Genomic DNA, 16,827 nt, shown 5'->3' on the forward strand with positions numbered 1-16,827 from the left:
TGTCATTCTCTTATTTTAAGTTCATTTTATTCCTAGGTGGTATGTTGGTGGGAGGACTATTCTACAGCATCAATTTGGACTAAAATGTCAGATATTGAAAGTAAATTCCAGCAAATGTGTACCTTTGTCACAAGGACGATAGAAAGGGGATGCTGTGTCAGTATCCATCCATCCAACCATCAGAAAACAGTTTTATTCTCATTCCCAGAGGAGAAAGGGTGGCTTTCTTTGTGGGTATAAAGGGCTGTGCTTTATTTTCTGGCTCCATTTGTGGATGCTGGTCCTCTGTGCCTGAACCCTTGGCAGTGAACTGGAGAGAGCTCCAGTAGAGTGCCACAGAAGCAGACTGTGAGCAGCTCGTGAGTCTTGAGAGGCAACCTACGGCCATATGGTCTGCTGAGGTGGTCTAGAGTGGGAGGAGCCAGAGGGGGAAGGCTACTCCCCAAACCTCCGATTTTGATAAAGCTTAGAGGAACAAGGAAGGAGATTAAATTCAAGCATGAGTAGATATAAACAGAAGCACCAGAATCAAGAGCAGTTGTGACTTGAGAAGGTAGCATATTATGAAGCAAAGACTCTGGAGACAAACTGCTTGGGTTTGAATCCCTGTGAATGTGGGTAGTTCCTTTAATCACTATTTTAGGTCAGGTTCCCTGGAAGCAAAGCCCAAGAAGGGGTTTCTTAGGTAAGGGACTTATTTAGGAAGTAGTTTCAGGAGAAACCTATAAGATGGTGGTTGGTTTCAGGAGAAACCTATACGAGAAAACATGTTGGTTTCAGGAGTTTTGTCTCAGCCTGATTCCGTAGAAGGTTCTGGGGCCTGAATCGCACCACAGAAATTGTTCAGCCTGGGGTAAGGGGTTGGGCAGTTCTGAGTGCACATCAGTCAGTTCCTGAGAGGTAGGACATCACCTGCCGGGAAACTTCAGGTGAGGCGACTCTGCTAAGCTAAGCTTAACCTTTTTGAGCTAGGAGCAGTTGTAAGAATGGGTGCACAGTCCCGGTAGAAACAGGGATCTGGTGCGACACCAAAGACCTGTGCTACACACTCTGAGCTCTTCTTTCCCCGTGTGTTAAGCAAGGTGGTGGTAACAACACTTACCTTGGAGGACTGTCATAAAAGAAAGAATCTATGTAAGAGCAGGAGTGGGAACTTTGGAGAACCGAAGCTAGGAAGGTCCTGGGTGATTACAGAAATAAATGTTGTCTGAAGAGTTGTTTTTATCCATTGTGATTGCTTGATACCTGGGTGATTGGCCTAGCTTAAAAGGGAAGAGTGGGTAGGATCCATGGCTCTAAAGTTGAGAGCAGGGTGTCCACGTTTCTGGTTACTGCTGTCACAGATCACCACAAACTTAATGACCTGAAAGAACACAAACCCTGTTCTGCATTTCTGTATGTCACACTCAGGTCTCAGTGGGCTCAAGCCAAGATGTAAGCAGAGCTGCTTTTCCTTCTAGCTGCTCTAGGGGAGGATCTGTTGCGTCGCTGTTCCTCGCTTTCAGAGGCTGGCCACATTCCTTGGCTCCTGGCCCCTTCTTTCTTCAAAGCCAGCAGTGGCTGGTCACAGCATCACTCTGACACACTCTCCTGACCCCCTTTTCCTCTACTTAATACGGACCCTTCTAGTTACACCAGACCCACCTGGCTAATGCAGGCTAATGTCTCCGGATCCTTTACGTAATCATATTTTAAAAGTTCCTTTTGCCACATAAGATAACATTTGCACAGGTTCCAGGAATTTAGGATCTAGACATCTTGGGTGGGTGGGTGGGGCATTATTCTGCCCCTTGGGCAGGGATTGACAAACTTTGTCTGCAAAGGGTAATTACGGGAAGTAATTGTGGTTTTGCGGGCCACGGGTCTCCGTGGCTGCTACTCAGCTCTGCCGCTCTAGCAGGAGAGCTGCTGCGGACAGTACATCCACGAATGGACACTGAATTTGAACTTCGTGTAATTTTCACGTGCCACAAAATGTTCCCCTTCTTTCGCTTCCCCCCCCCCCCCCCACTGAGCCATGTAAAGTCCAGTTTCACCTTGTAGCCTGTACAAAAACAAGGGGCAGGTTGGATCCTGGCTTGTGGGCTCTATTGGTTTGGAGTATTTTTTGTCCTGGCCTATTTAGGGATTTTGGAAACAATCTTCAAATGTGTGGAGGAATTACTTCACCGCACTTGGCTGGTTATCCTACCCGTTGCAAGCCTTGACCTTGTGGCCTGCACGACTTCTGTTTGAGTTTTGTCCCCCATGAGAACTACTCTCCTTTTAATTTTTCATGGACGTCACTGAAGGTAAAATGGTGATGGTTGGTGAAGTTTTGTTCCTGTGTGGATCGTAAATGTTTGGAAACACAAGCACACTGAAAAGAATACTCAGATGATATGAATTAATCAGAGAAAGTAATCTGTGTATTGACATTTCTACTTTTTCTCCATTAAACCAGAGTCACTCAGAATTTGTTAACATTTTATCGGGGCTGGCTAAATTGGTAAGAATACAGAGGTGGGTGAGAAAGAAATGCGTAGCATAATAAAATAGAAATTATTATATTCAGGAGCATCTTGCTGGAGTGAGTTTGCCATCTCACAATATATTATGACTACCTGTGATTTATTGAACGTAATTTGCTCTTTAAAATATGGTACTTTCTCTAGCTATCACATTTAAGCCTCCTGCTGAATGATAGTTGGCTGTGAAACACTCTTTTTTTCTTTTTCTTTCTGTTAGGTGAAGGGAAAGAGGACCCTGGGAGAAAATATTGCTGATAATGGAGGTCTGCGGGAAGCTTTTAGGGTATGCACTGCAACATTTGCTGTGATTTTTAAAATTAAACTATAGAATGCCACATGGGTGCATGTCAGTTTACTCTATAGACATATTCTTGAGGAGTTAGATTTCTGTCAATTCTGTGAATTTCTGTGAATAGAATTATATTTCCACGTTGACTCTGTCCTACTCTATATGAATACAGCTGCATTTCTTTTTTTTGGGGGGGGTGTAAAGTCACCCTAAAGAACAATAATTGTTGTTAAGAATCATGTATTTAAAGGATAGTTTTCAGTAGATGCATTCACAATAATATCAAAGCATGCTACAGAAATCTCCTCAGGGCTACGTTCATATGAGTTTTCCTTGAGTACACTGCTTTCTAGCTCTTCTTGCAGTTTTCTCTTAAAATACCAAACTTCTAAACTGTGGCCAGAGGCTAGTGGTTCTCATATAGTGGGCCAGGTAAGAGTCCGTAATAATGTTTTCATCATCCTCTGGTCCTTGGTTAAACAAGAAATGTGAGGACGATGTGGAAAGATGTTCTTAGAGGTAAATGCATTTAATGTAAAGACCAGGCTGTTATTCTGAGGTTACATCCTTCCTGTCTTCTGGTTAACATATATTTTATAAGGTGATGGTGATTGAAGATGACAGTTTTCCCTTTTATTTGCAAAAATAAAAATTTGGCACCAATATGTTGACCCCCAAATTTATTTCCATAGTCCTTGCCATTGTGTCAGAGAAAGAATAGATTTTTGGGGGAGGAGGAGTTATTTAACATGTGAATGCTTTGGCCCAGCTGCCCTGGTATCTATTGAGTGTAAGGTCTTTTTGCAGGTGAACCTGCCTCGCTGTTAAGCAACACAACAATGTTTGGCATCTCCAGGGGCTGGTTTTGTTAAAGGAAAACTTGACAGGCTGGTACATGGTGGAGGATATATTTAGGATCTCTGCCCTGGGTGAGAAAAAAGGAAGGTCACCATTGCAGAGGATCATCCATTCTGCTTCTCTCACCAGGCCTACAGGAAATGGATAAATGACAAGAGGCAGGGAGTTGAGGAGCCTCTCCTACCAGGCATCATCTTCACCAACAACCAGCTCTTCTTCCTGAGTTATGCTCACGTGAGTAGGCCAAGGAAGGGGCATCAGAGATGAAATGTGGGACTTTGGCTTGCTCCCATGGTCAAAAGTTTAGTGGTATATCTTTGATTTTAGCTGAAGTGTTATCTTGCTGTTTATTTTCAGGGTAAATTTCACCTTCTTAGTGTTCTATGGGACGTAATTAATTAACTGATTGAGTTAGAGTTTAGTGGTGTTGTCAAGTGGGTTACCAGCCTATCATAACCCACTTGGTATTTCTTTAATATATGCTGACTTCTTAATGTATGCACTACACTTTATAATCATTTCTAGTGATTCCTTCTTTGGCTTTTGTGGCTCTGCCTTTTGCTGCATTTCTCCTTTCTTTTTTTTTTGCCTCATTGGCTGACTGTATCTCACCACTTTCAACCTGTGGGGGACCCTTAAAGCTATGTTTTCCACCGTCAGATGTGTATGTGAAGACTGCTAGAGCTGAAAACAACAACAAAAGCAAGGAAAGTCATCTCACCCTTTTGTGAGTTTGATGGGCTTTCTGAGCAGAAAGTGAAAGATGTGTACTAAAAGAGACACAATTCTCAGTTCAAGTCTCTGGCTAATGAGACAAGCGCCAGTTCTTGGTTGCTATTGGTTATTGCCCTGACTTATGTCACAAACGTGTAGGCCTCATTTTCAAAGCAGGCAGGGGTGGGTTGATGAAGGTTCTAACACATGGCTTCACAGTGGGCAAATGTGTATCTGTAAGACCACGGTTGTTACCAGCACAGCCTTCTTTTGCTCAGTCTTTGCATTGGCTCCTCAGTAAGCTCTTTCCTTCCCACATCTTCTTTGGTTGAGCCTGGCTAAAGGATTCTCACCTTTCTGGATCTTTTATTTCTTAAAGCTGACATGGCAACACTAAATTAGTGATCATTTATCAACATGACATCAGCAAAACTGGAGTCACCAAAATGACCTCCCTTTTTCATTTTCCTGTTGCTATCAACACACCCCATTCTTTGGGTCTTCCTGGTTAGAAAATCTAGATTCTTCGCTCTTACTTGATTTGTCTATCCTCCTTTTTATGACATGGGTTCCCAAAGCTAGATGTTTCATCCTTAACTTCTCTTTAGATTCATCCTCTTTTTCTCCCCATTACCCTCTATCTCATCCTCTGTAGAATAGCCCTTGATCTCTCCTATTCTGGATTATCCCAACAGCCTTAAGGCACGTTTTTCTGCCTTTGGCATCTTTCCACCACTATCTTACATGCCCCTGTGAAACAGCACTTTTACTTCATTACTGACCTGCTCAGGGAACTGCAGTGACTCCCAAGTGCCTACCACATGGAGGCCAAACACATGCAGCTGGCTCTCATCATTCTGTCCAGTCTTATCCCCCTCTACGCAACCAGCTCTGAGGCTCTACCACGCTCACCCTTAGCCAGGCAGGCGTCCTCATGGCCACCCCGCAGTGTTAGGCCTATTACTGTCCCTGGGGCTTTGCTTTGGATTTTCCTTCCATAATGTGACCTCCTTCTTACTCCTCTCCCTCAGACGATTTAATCCTGTCTTTATCTTTCAGGCTCCATGTCGAGTCCCACCTCCTCCACATTTTCCACAAACTTCCCCAAGGACTCCAGTTCTCCTTTTCTCTCTTTTTTTTTTGAATCTCCAACTCCTTTACACTTCTCTTCATTACTATGCAGTTGAGTCCTTAATTGTTCTCAAAATGTTGAGGACTTTTAGTTTTATCTTCATAGCTAATCTTCTGGATCCTTCTATTTCTTACGTATCTCCATAGCACCCAGCAAAGATGCTGGGTATATTGAAGATGCTTGACATTTTTAGATGAATTGCTTGAAAGGGATAAGACTAGGTAACAGTTCCGTTAAGGAGACTTTTTTTTTGAGAGGGGGGAATCAGGACTGGGTCAGATATCTCAAATAAGCACACACAATACAGTTGGAATTTTCTAGAGCAGGGCTGGCAAACTAGGACCCATGGGCCAAATATGGTCTGCTGTCCATTTTTGTAAAAACTCTTTTGTTGGAAAACAGCCAAGGTCTTTCCTTTGTGTTGTGGGTGGCTGGTTTTGTGCTACAGTGGCAGAATTGAATAGTTGAAACAGAGATCTTCTGGTGTGCAAAGCCTAAAATATTTAATGTCTGCCCTTCTACAGAAAAAGTTTGCTGACCCTTGATCAAGAGGACAAAGTACAACATCCACTGGTTCTTCCTTTGGTTGTTAACTTACTTAATTAAAGTCCATCTTATTTACATCCTAGTCCACCATATCTTTTTGTGCATAAAGTAAACTAACTGGTAGCAATATTACCTTCAAATAATGCCTTCAAATAAAATTCCAAAGCATATCTGATTTATTTTAAACTAAAGAGATTTAGGAAAAAATGGAAAGCTATTTTATGTTACTAATGAGAAATTTATCTTGGAGGTTTTCCTACTGACAGAAGGAGGAGATTTTCAGTCTTTTGCACATTGGAAGAAGTCTGCCTATAGGGAGTAAAGTTATTTTCCCTCCTGAGAAGATTCTAGGAAAACAGTAACAACCATAATGTGTTTTCAGAGGTCTCTTAAATGATTTATGAAGCAAAGACAGTACTAGAACAATGCCATATAATGATGTAAGAATATAAGAAGAAATAGCACAAGAAAAAATGAGGTAATGGGGAATGTCAGAAACAACTTCAATTTAGCTAGCTTCTGAGGAAATTAAGGAATCACATTACGAAAACGTCTTCACAGTCACATTCGGACTGTTTATCTTCATCAAAAGCAATAACATCATATCATCTTTTCTGCTTCCTGTGTCCCTGTAGTTTCTGTGACCTGTTAATTTTTTTCCTCGGATATTCTCCTCATCCTTCTACTTCTCTTCATTCCTGTTTATACTTATTTAGTGGCCACTCATCGGAAACCTTTCTGAGGCCCATAAATACTCTTCAAACTGATCTCTAATTTCCTCTTAGTACTATGCACCCCTGCCAGATAATTCTTTTAAAAACATGATTTTATCATTTTCTTGCTCACAAACAATGTTTAAATATAGTTTAAATTCTTTAACTTGTTGTTCAAGACTTCAGAAGTCTGGCACCATCCTCTCTCTCCCCTGGTCTCCCATTGCTGCCCATTATGCATCACACAGTCCAGCTACACTAAATGTCTCGCTTTTTTTTTTTTCTCTCAGGTCTTTGCTTCCATTTTCTCCTGCACTTGGAATGCACCCCATCATTTCATGTCTCCTAGTTCTTTTCGTACTTCAAGACTATATCATGTTTCCAGACACATTGCAAGTCAGGATTGAGTAGGTTACAGTGCAGAAGCAAACAATATAAAGACAGTTTCTTTTGTGTTCATGCTCCCCGTCTAGTGTGGGTTGAGAGTGGTGCTCTACTCATAGTTATTACTCAGGGACTTGGGTTTTGGAGTCTTGATCTCAACACGTGCTTACATGTTCACCATCGGAGTAGGAAAGTGATATGAGGAAATGTACAGTGGACCTTCATGTGGCATCTTAAATTGCTCTTAAGATGCTTAAAACTTATGCTAGGTTTTTAAAGCTTCCACAAGGGTGTGCCGTCTATCACTTCTGCTCACATTTAACAGATCAGAGCAAGTCATAGAGCTTTGCCTAACTTCAGAGTCTATGGAGAAGTGTCTTCCTATCCAAGGCCTTGACTAGGGGTGACGCAAGCAAGGCACTTAGGATGCAAAATACTCACATCCCATGACCATACTCAGTAATGAATGATGGGTTCATTTTTTCCTGTTGGAGTATGACTGAATTTGATAAGGGCTCTTCCAAGCATTATATTATTTGAATTGATACATTGGCCGATTCCTGGGCATATACACTGTTCTCTTGATTTAAGAAATTTGTCTGGAAACCATCCTAATTTACTCAAATTGTGGAATTATGCACACAATAAAACCTTCTACTCTGGGGATTAGAATAATAGATGTTGCCACTGATGAAGGTTTTATCTGATCTACTAAAACTGTTTGTCATCCACTGAGTCTAGAATTACTCTTCAGTATAATTTGGAGCAGTTAAGGCGGTAGAAAGTGTAATTGGGAAGGAAACATAATTATTGGTGTGCTTTTCTCTTCTAGGTGAGGTGTAATTCCTACAGACCAGAAGCTGCCCGAGAACAAATCCAAATTGGTGCTCACAGCCCCCCTCAGTTTAGGTAAATGGGCAAATTGGTGACCCTCATTTTTAAATGTTCGTCTCCCACCTCCTCCCCGACTCAGCCATCCCTGTGCTATACCAAATGGGAGATCGGAACAAAAGCCTGTATTGTGAACAGCGATATCTCCATTTTGCGGACAGAAATATCTGGCCAAACAGAAACTGAGCACCTTTTCTTTCACAGTAGGAAGCTAGTTTAGTCAGAATTCTCTTTAAAAAAAAAAAAAACAAAAAAAAAACTGTCTCTGGTAGGCACTGATGCATGCCTCTGGTCCAGTGCTATATCAAGAGATCCATGAGATAGTACAAGACTCCAAAGGTACTTTAGAATCCAAATCAAAGCTTTAGTATTAATTCCCATTTATTATCTTCCAGTTTTTGAAAGGCCCCAGTCCAGGGGTGTCATGAGCACCATGGGTGCTCAGTAAACTGAAGTATTTGATCTATCCAACCACCTACTTTTTTGTGTGTGGGGGCCAAAAATGTCTCTTTCCTTAGACAACGATGGGAGCTTACATACTGTGCCTTAAAACACACAGAGCTCTGGTGTATTTTGTGTTCTAGAATATCCTGTTAAATGCCTCTTGTTCTTTCACACAGCGAACTGGCAGACATGAATGAATGCCTGCTTCCCAAATAGCTCTGAACACAAAAGAGGATGTATGGTGATATTTAGCTATTAGAATTCATATCTGGAGTCAAAGCGCTATGGTTTGGTTTTCAGTTTGAATCATTTTTTGAAACAGTTGCTTCAAATGAAGGGAAAGGGATTATGAACTATAATCTTGTTTAATTGTCAGAATGTACAAAATAACAAGTAAAAATAAAATTAAGGTTAGTGTACTTATCAGTGCTAGGTTTCTAGCCCAGTTTGAGGGAGATTTTCTATAGTTGGGGTCAGAGAATTATAATGGGATATATAAGAAACTATAGTAATTTTTATTGATTGATTATTTCCTTAGAGCATGTTATATCTGGATATCTTTATGTTTAATGTTTAAATGAATCCATCAGCACAGTGTAGGAAGATCATCTAAAATTTCTCCTATATTTAAAAATCTTATTCCTAAAACCTTGCTTTAGAAATGCTTCAGAAACTGACTCTAAATTATCGAGTACCATAAAAATCTAATCACAGTGTTAGAAAATTCTCCCCCACTGGGCTAAACTGTCAAAAAATGCTGACAGTCTCTAATGAACTAAAATATGCTCCCACCGATGAATGGTGCAGATAGAAACCACACAGTAGATTAATTACTTAACAGATAAGATTTTAGAAACTAATTTCCTTTTACTAACTAGTTACCTGTAATGTTGGATTTTCGCTGATAATTTGCAGAGTATACTTACTAATTATCAGCTAAATTCTCTTTAACATTTGCCCAGGGTGAATCACACTATGAAATATGCATCCCTACTCATATATCCCAGCTAAAACACAAGAGGTTTGAATACAAGCCAGTATATTCCTTCACATGCCCATAGGTGACAGAGTCATTAGGGAAGAAATAGTAACTAAGAACGCTGAGTCTCTAGTCAACCCTTTGAATATGCAGTTGAGTAAGAAATAGATGAGGGGGCAGTTTTTGCTGGCTTGTTAGTGATGTCTGCAGTAACTATAGATTTTGAGTACAGCAGAAATCACACAATGGAAATACCACTGCCAACCAAAGTGCTGAGTAGGAATCCACAGTCTTTACTGCAGTCAGGGAACTTGCAAGGACACCAGATTTTGGAACTAACTCCAGTAAAACAGTCCTCATCAATAACGCAATAACAAGTAGACACCATTCATTAGTTTGTTGTGTGGACCAAATTCTAGGTAAATATGAACCTTCATGCATAATGGGAATTAAGTGGAAGTGTTTTTGTAGGTCGGATGAGGTCTTAGGTAGCAACGACAGGGATGAATCTTACAGACATAATAATATTGAGTGAAAGAAGCCAGGAACAACAGAGTGCATACTGTGTGATTCCATTGATATGAAGTTCAAAAACAGGCAAAACTAATCTATGGTAATAGAGGTCAGACTAGTAGTTATCCTTGGAAGTTCCACTGGTAGGGCACACGGTGGAGCCTTCTAGGTGCTGGAAATATTCCATGTCTTGTTCTGGGTGGTAGTAACATGGGTATATACACTTGAACACTTTGTATCAGTTATACCTCCCATAAAAGTTAAAAAAATAGAAAGCCTAAGTATTGGTAAATATAACAATTTATAGGAATCTAAATTTATAGGACTATATAGTCATATACATGATTTATAGGAACTGTAAATCCTACAGTTTATAGGAATTTGAGGGTATTGGGAAGATTAATAAGAGCATTTGCCTGGCATTCAGGAGATGCTGGTTCTAGTCTCAGCTCTGTGAATTTCTTTGGAAATTTACTTCTCCCATTTGGGCTTCAGTCGTCTCCCCTGTAGTAAACAGATGAAGCGAATGCAACATCCCTGTGAGCAATATGCTGCTACAGTTTTATCCAGAACCTGTTGAGATGGAAGAATTAAATGACATGAGCTCTGACATATCTTTTCCAGGGTCAATGGTGCAGTTAGCAACTTCGAAGAATTCCAGAAAGCCTTTAAGTGTCCACTGAATTCCACGATGAACAGAGGCCTGGACTCCTGCCGACTCTGGTAGCTAGGCCGCTGTTGTATGCCGGCCCGAGAGCCATGCAGTACTAGTAGAGGCCACACGGAGCGCTCATCGCCACTGCTTTCAGCCTATATTCCCCGCCCTGCCCCGCCCCGCCCCGCCCCGCCCCACAGGACTCCTGGTTTTAGCACATCTTCCTTATTTGGGTGTTGGTTGGATCTAAACACTATATTCAAGTTGTAGGGCTCAAAAAAATGGAATCCGAGAAGGGATCCCAGTATGTTTCTTTACAAAACCAAACTAACAAAAATAAATCTCTAGGCCCCTTTTGTTAAAACATTATCTGCTGGATTGTTGCTCTTGTCCATTTTTAGTGTGTAAACAGCTAGATGGTAGATACCGTTCTAAGCCACAGCTTCGCAGGGGGCCTAAGTAGAATGTATCCAGAAAAAAAATTCTGTCTATTAAATGTGTAACCCTCAATGATGAAGACATGTTCCTGGAATACCTGGTAGGTCTTACCTCTCTATAGAACATGGTGCTAGGCTTTATGTATCGTCGTCCCCAGCGTTTATAAACTCTATGGTAGTTAAGTTAGAAATGTGTTGAAGCTTCATTTTACAGTTTCTGCTGAAATTTTTGCCTTCAGTTTGGAAGTCTGTTGGGATGAAAATGCATCTCGCAGCTTATATCTGACGTCGCTGATTGCCCTGTTTCAGTCAGCCTGAACAAAGCTGGCCAAAAGGCTACTTGAGAAAGGATTTCAGTTTATCAAATAGAAAAAAGAAAAAAAAGATGTGTCTTTAAGGCCCGGAAGAAGTCACAACTCCTCGTCATGTAACAGTGGGGACATGAAGAGATGAAATCTCCACCATTTGATCTCTTTTGCCCAAGCCTCAGTGATTATGTCTGTCTGCCGGACACTTTTCTTTAGTCCAATTCTTACTTGTCTTATTACCCTCATATATGAGCACTTTTTTGATTCTGAAATGAGCAGGCATTGAGAAGATGATTTTCTGATTCTCCATTAGGGACGTTACAGCTTCCGTTCTCCTTTAGCACAAAGCAACAAATACCACATTGAGGTGTGGGTGCAAAGTACCCTTGAGTTTTGCCTCAGTTAATGTTACCTCTCTTTGAAAAAAGCTTTTTGAAAAATTTCTTGATTGAAGACATTTTAGAATTTATTGATTAAATTTAGAATTCCCTGCATAGTCCAAAGAAACGTAATTTTCACTGTCCAGGCCTTCTAAATAGCCTGTAAGGAAGAGCAGGACTAAGTTTTTGATCCTCAGGACTTTATGCTTTCAAGGGAACTCCATCTCTTATTAGTGTGTGTGTGTGTGTGTGTAGGATATAATTGTGATGGCCTTAAACTGGCATTTCCAGTTTCTTAAAATAGCTGTCACCCCTTTGCGTTATTCATTGTGTATGCAGTTTTGGCCAATAGGAAAATCTCAAAAGCAAAAGGACAAATTCAGACTAACCATGGGAGGCCATTTTGCACCCCTGTGATTTGTTGTCCTATTTACTTTTTAAATGTAAGTGTGTGCCATGTCTTTTCGAAACCGTGGGAACTTCTGAAGGGAGAAAAATGCAGGGGCTCCATCATGAGGAAAACAGTTACACTGCTTTAGAGGAGAGTGATTTCCCCCTTGACCTCCTCCTCTCCGAATGAATGAACTTCTGAAGAGCAGTTACTTTTTCCTCCTTTTAACTAAGGCTTAATGTGACCTTAGTTCATATTTTTAAAAACAAGGGGAATTAGGGTAGGGCTGCTAGGAGAGTACATGCCTTTTCTCTGGAGGAATCATTCTGATTTGGTTTAGACATACAAGATGCTCCTTGTTTTATCCTGGTACTTGGACATTTAAAATCAGCTGAGGTTTCTTATGCTTTTATGGATAGCAGTTTCCTTCTAGATTTCTCTTTTTAAACTCCCAATAAACACATTCCTGCAGGTCAGAGAAAGTGTTTGATAAAAGCATAGGATTAAGACTTTGGAAATGGGCATCCATCAGTCAGTCGTTGATTGAGGACAGCTGGTTGATCAGCTGGGGCCCTACAATTTCTAAGCAATGTGGCTGCCTTGTCCTGATTAACTTTCCTTGATATGTCAGTTATCCTGAAAATTGTAGATACGATGGCCATTATTAAAACAAAATAACCCCAAAGCAGCGATACCAAATCCTCAATACTAGCTAGAACAAATTTCCGGTAGGATTGGATATCCAAATACATGCTCATTGTTTAAATTTTCAGACGACACTCTCCGTTGTTCCTTTTCTTCGATACAGATCGCTAAAGGAAGCAGACACTGAGTAAGTGGTAGAGGGAAGAAGGTAAAACGCAAGTGGAAGGAAAGGTAAAAAAGTAGGGAGAAGCTGGCCTAAGAATATGTTGCTGAAGAGAAGACAGGATTTGGGCAATCCTGGCAAAGCACATCCACTGGAGTAGAGCCATAAAGTTTTACAAAAATAATTATGGTAAGTCAAAAGGAAATTAGATACTGGATCACAGACTAGGACTGCTGTCACATACTTTTCTGATTCATATACCAGATGTTCTGCCAATGGACTATTGTCTGGGTGTTGGAAGGAGTTAGGGTTTTTGTTTTTGTTTTTTTTTTGAAAATTCTCCCAGATTAGTCAAGGATTTTATGTATATAAAGTGCTATTATTTGAGCTTATCACCATTGCCCAAAGTTTGTTCAGCTTTTCACCAGCCACACAGCATTGGCCTCCTATTTTCCTTTTTTCCTTTTATGAGATGGACTTGGACATGACTGATGCAAGCTCAGGATTCGTAAATTATCCTGAAGTTTATTCAGTGCCTTTCCTCAATGGAGCTTAAAGCATAGCACATAAATTTTATCTTCTTTAGCCCTGGAGCATCACTAAAAAGCAACAAGGAATGATGGCTTGCCACACGGGTTATGCTCATGCCAGAGAAGTGGAGAGAGGTTTGAAATTGCTTTGTCGAGTATCCCAGAATCAGGAAAGGCAGAGTCTTTGTTCTGTGGGCTGCTGACCTCTGCATTAACCTTCATCCCTTAGATTACCCCATTTCTAAATACATTTATCCTCTTAGTATTTCTATAATCACTTAGCATTTGATGGGCTTCTTCCCTGATATTTTTAACATAACATCTTAGTTGCATATTAAGTTAAGGAAGAATATGATTTTTCATGCAGCAACATTCTCGTCACCGGTGGCCATGCCCCCACTGGTTTGAAGAAAGGTGTTCTTGCATTATGTGTTTTATATCTAAACGGTCATTGTATTTTCTTCTCCTACTTGTGGAACAATGTGAACAGTCATTTTAAGGACAATAAAAAAGTTGAAGATTTTCTGTTTCCTCTCTTTTTATTTTTATGTATGTATGTATGTGTGTATGTATGTTTTACTGTCTCTTAAAAAATACTATAATCTATTGTATCTGTTAACACATTCGCTTCTGTTTTAGACTGTACTGTTTGCCCAAAAAGTACACAAAGCACTCTAGTAGACTAGGTTTCTTGGTTTAGGAAAGTGGGATTTGAATGCAGTAACTTTGTAGACAATGAGAGATTTGCAAGGTGGTCATTGTATTTCCTTCCAGAATATAAGTCAGCAGATGTGGCTTATTGCTTATGCAATAATATTCCTGGTGAGGAGAAGGGAGGCTTCTGAGGGAATTATCAGCCACGATAGGGCTGATCTTACCAAAGTGACAGTGAACATTACAGTTAGTATCAGACCAAGGGATCTCTATGTGCTCTCACCTTTCTTTAACAATCTAGTCCATCTATAGTCACTCAGCACACCATAACTGAACACCTGTTCTATTTATATCATGGAACTAGCTGTATTTAGGCAGATTATATGCTGTCCCTGGGCCTCAGTGAACAGTTTGGTCTTAGTGGGAGACAGATCCATAAACTGTTAGAATCACCCTGCTTTGTGTGGTGATATTCAAGGACATCAGGTTGTGGTTTGGTGCACAGAAAAGGAATTAGTCAACTCTCCTCTGGTGGACGCTGTTGGTGCTCTCTCTCTGCCCAAAGGCCAGCGAGTCCCCTTCCCTGGGCACCCTAACCTCACCTGTGTGCTTTTCTTTCTAAGTGGCTGGGGCTCTCTAGGGTAGCTGTGCTCATGCTACTGGAGCCTCTTTGCCCCACGCACACTTAGAGAGCCGGAAGTGCCTAGGATTTTGTATCCCCTGGTGACCTTTGGACAATGAGTGATGCAGGACAATGTAAGCCTCTCTGTCTTGCCGGAGTCCAGACAAATCTAGAGGCGTACCGTAGAATCTGTACTACTCTATGGGAGCATTTTGAGGTTAGGCTGGTAGGGCAAGTAGAGACCCTTGTTGATTATCTTAAACATCTTTCTGGCACTGATAATGTTCTAAGATCTGGGAAAGCACTGGTTTGTCATAGGTGTGCCATAGGGACTGTGTACGGGAGATAGGTGTCAGACGGGTGACAGAATTGGTGGGTAATAAGTGGCTGAATGTGGCCTGTTAGTGCCCCTCTTAGAGAGTTTGCTCTAGTTTCTGAGCTGATCCTCGAAATAAGAATTCTTGTGTAGGGGGTAGTGGCAGAAGGAAAGATGCATAGAAGTAATAGTTGATGAGTGATCTCTGGGGCATGGACAGGAAGGAGGGGCTTTGGGGGAATGGAGGCAAGGAGTCTAGAATTTCTCGTGCTATGGTCTGTATGATAGATTTTATGAGACCCAAGACGTATTGAGTCTGATTCAATTGTTAGATACATATCTAAGTGGACCTGTTCAAAATTTGAAGGAGGAGAAATGTTTCCAGTAGATCTAAGGTATTTGCATGTCCCTCAAGTTCAGTTTTTTTCTTTTTTAATTAAGATCACACTAGCTGTTGAAACATTATCTTAATGGCTCAGTCCAATTTAAGTTTATTTCTTGTTTTCATTGCATACAAAATGGTATTAATGGTCAGTGAGCCTCTGTCTTCCAATTGGTGATTTAAGAACTCAGGTTCCTTCCACGTTGTGATTCAGCCATTTTCAACATGATTGAATACATGCTCATCTTACAAGAAGCTGGTGGTAGGGAAGAGGCCATGGAAGATACTGAGTGGAAGGTTTGGTCTGGTTCCAGGAACTATCTCTGTCATTTCTGCTCCTATTCCATTGGCTAGAGCTCAGTCATGTGGCTAAGCCTAACCGCAGGGGAGGCTGGGATATACAGTCCAGCTGTGTGTCCAGAAAGAAGAGGAAATGGGTTTGGCTATCAGCTGGCAATCCCAGCCACACTTTGTAAAGTGAAATGCGGGCCAGTACCTTTGAGGTCATCTGAATTCTGGGAAATTGCTTTTGGGTGCAGCACAATGAAAATTTTAAAGTGCCATTGGTAGCCTGCAGTTTATTCTGTAGGAGTCTTTTTAATTAACAGCTTAATTGGATAATTTAATCCCCTTTAGGATTGGAGATATGAAAATGAAAATGAGATGCTCCCTGTGATCTGACAATACCGTGCTTTAATAAACACACCAAAGTGAGCCCGGAAATGAACACCACAGAAGCATTACCATAATTTGTGATCAGTGAAAGAAAACCTGATCTATAATTTTAATTATTTCTAAATGGTTTAGATACATGTTTCATTTGAATGTGCATTTTGTTTTGTTAATTGCCTCAATTAGGAAGATAACAATATAAGATTGTGTGGCTATGCCATAGATAATACAATATATTCTAAGCTTTTAAAATATATCCCATTGAGACAGTAAATAAAATATCCTATGAAATAAAATCTTGTGCTATATCTTCTAGTATTTTTAGAGAATTTAGATGAAAATTGTTTATACTTTTCCATTATGAGATGAGAAATTACTCCTCATATTCTTATTTTATGCTTTCTCCACTTGAAAGACAAATTGAGGATGAGAGTCCAAGAAACAAAGATGAGTTCTCATCTACAAGCCACAGAAGTACTGTTTGCATTAATTCTGGCTTGAGATCCATTTTACAGAGAACGAAGAACAATCCCCCATATACAGGCTACCTAAAATATTGAGCATCATTTATGCTGGCAGGTGGGCTGAAATGTGTGCAGATGTCCTAGGCAAGAAGAGACGTATAGGTTACCATCTAGAAGTATACTCTGGCAATTTCCAAACTGATGTAGAAGTCAGTGGAATCAGTACCTTGCTTAC

General features: G+C 40.6%; 1 protein-coding gene across 1 annotated transcript in view; it reads left to right on the forward strand.

Annotated features, from left to right (window-relative positions):
• PHEX (phosphate regulating endopeptidase X-linked) overlaps window positions 1–14,091 on the forward strand; it is a 218,749-nt gene extending 204,658 nt beyond the window's left edge. The window contains exons 20-23 of the mRNA XM_045875938.3: window positions 2,728–2,793; window positions 3,787–3,891; window positions 7,979–8,055; window positions 10,598–14,091. Coding sequence (XP_045731894.1) covers window positions 2,728–2,793; window positions 3,787–3,891; window positions 7,979–8,055; window positions 10,598–10,700 — 351 coding nt within the window. The 3' untranslated portion in view covers window positions 10,701–14,091. The remainder of the gene's footprint in view (window positions 1–2,727; window positions 2,794–3,786; window positions 3,892–7,978; window positions 8,056–10,597) is intronic.
• Window positions 14,092–16,827: the final 2,736 nt, after the last annotated feature.

The sequence above is a fragment of the Mirounga angustirostris genome, unplaced genomic scaffold (genome assembly GCF_029215605.1).
Source record: "Mirounga angustirostris isolate CCGP_5_RB_7025 unplaced genomic scaffold, mMirAng1.0.hap1 SCAF_11, whole genome shotgun sequence".
In the NCBI taxonomy this organism is placed as follows: Eukaryota; Metazoa; Chordata; class Mammalia; order Carnivora; family Phocidae; genus Mirounga; species Mirounga angustirostris.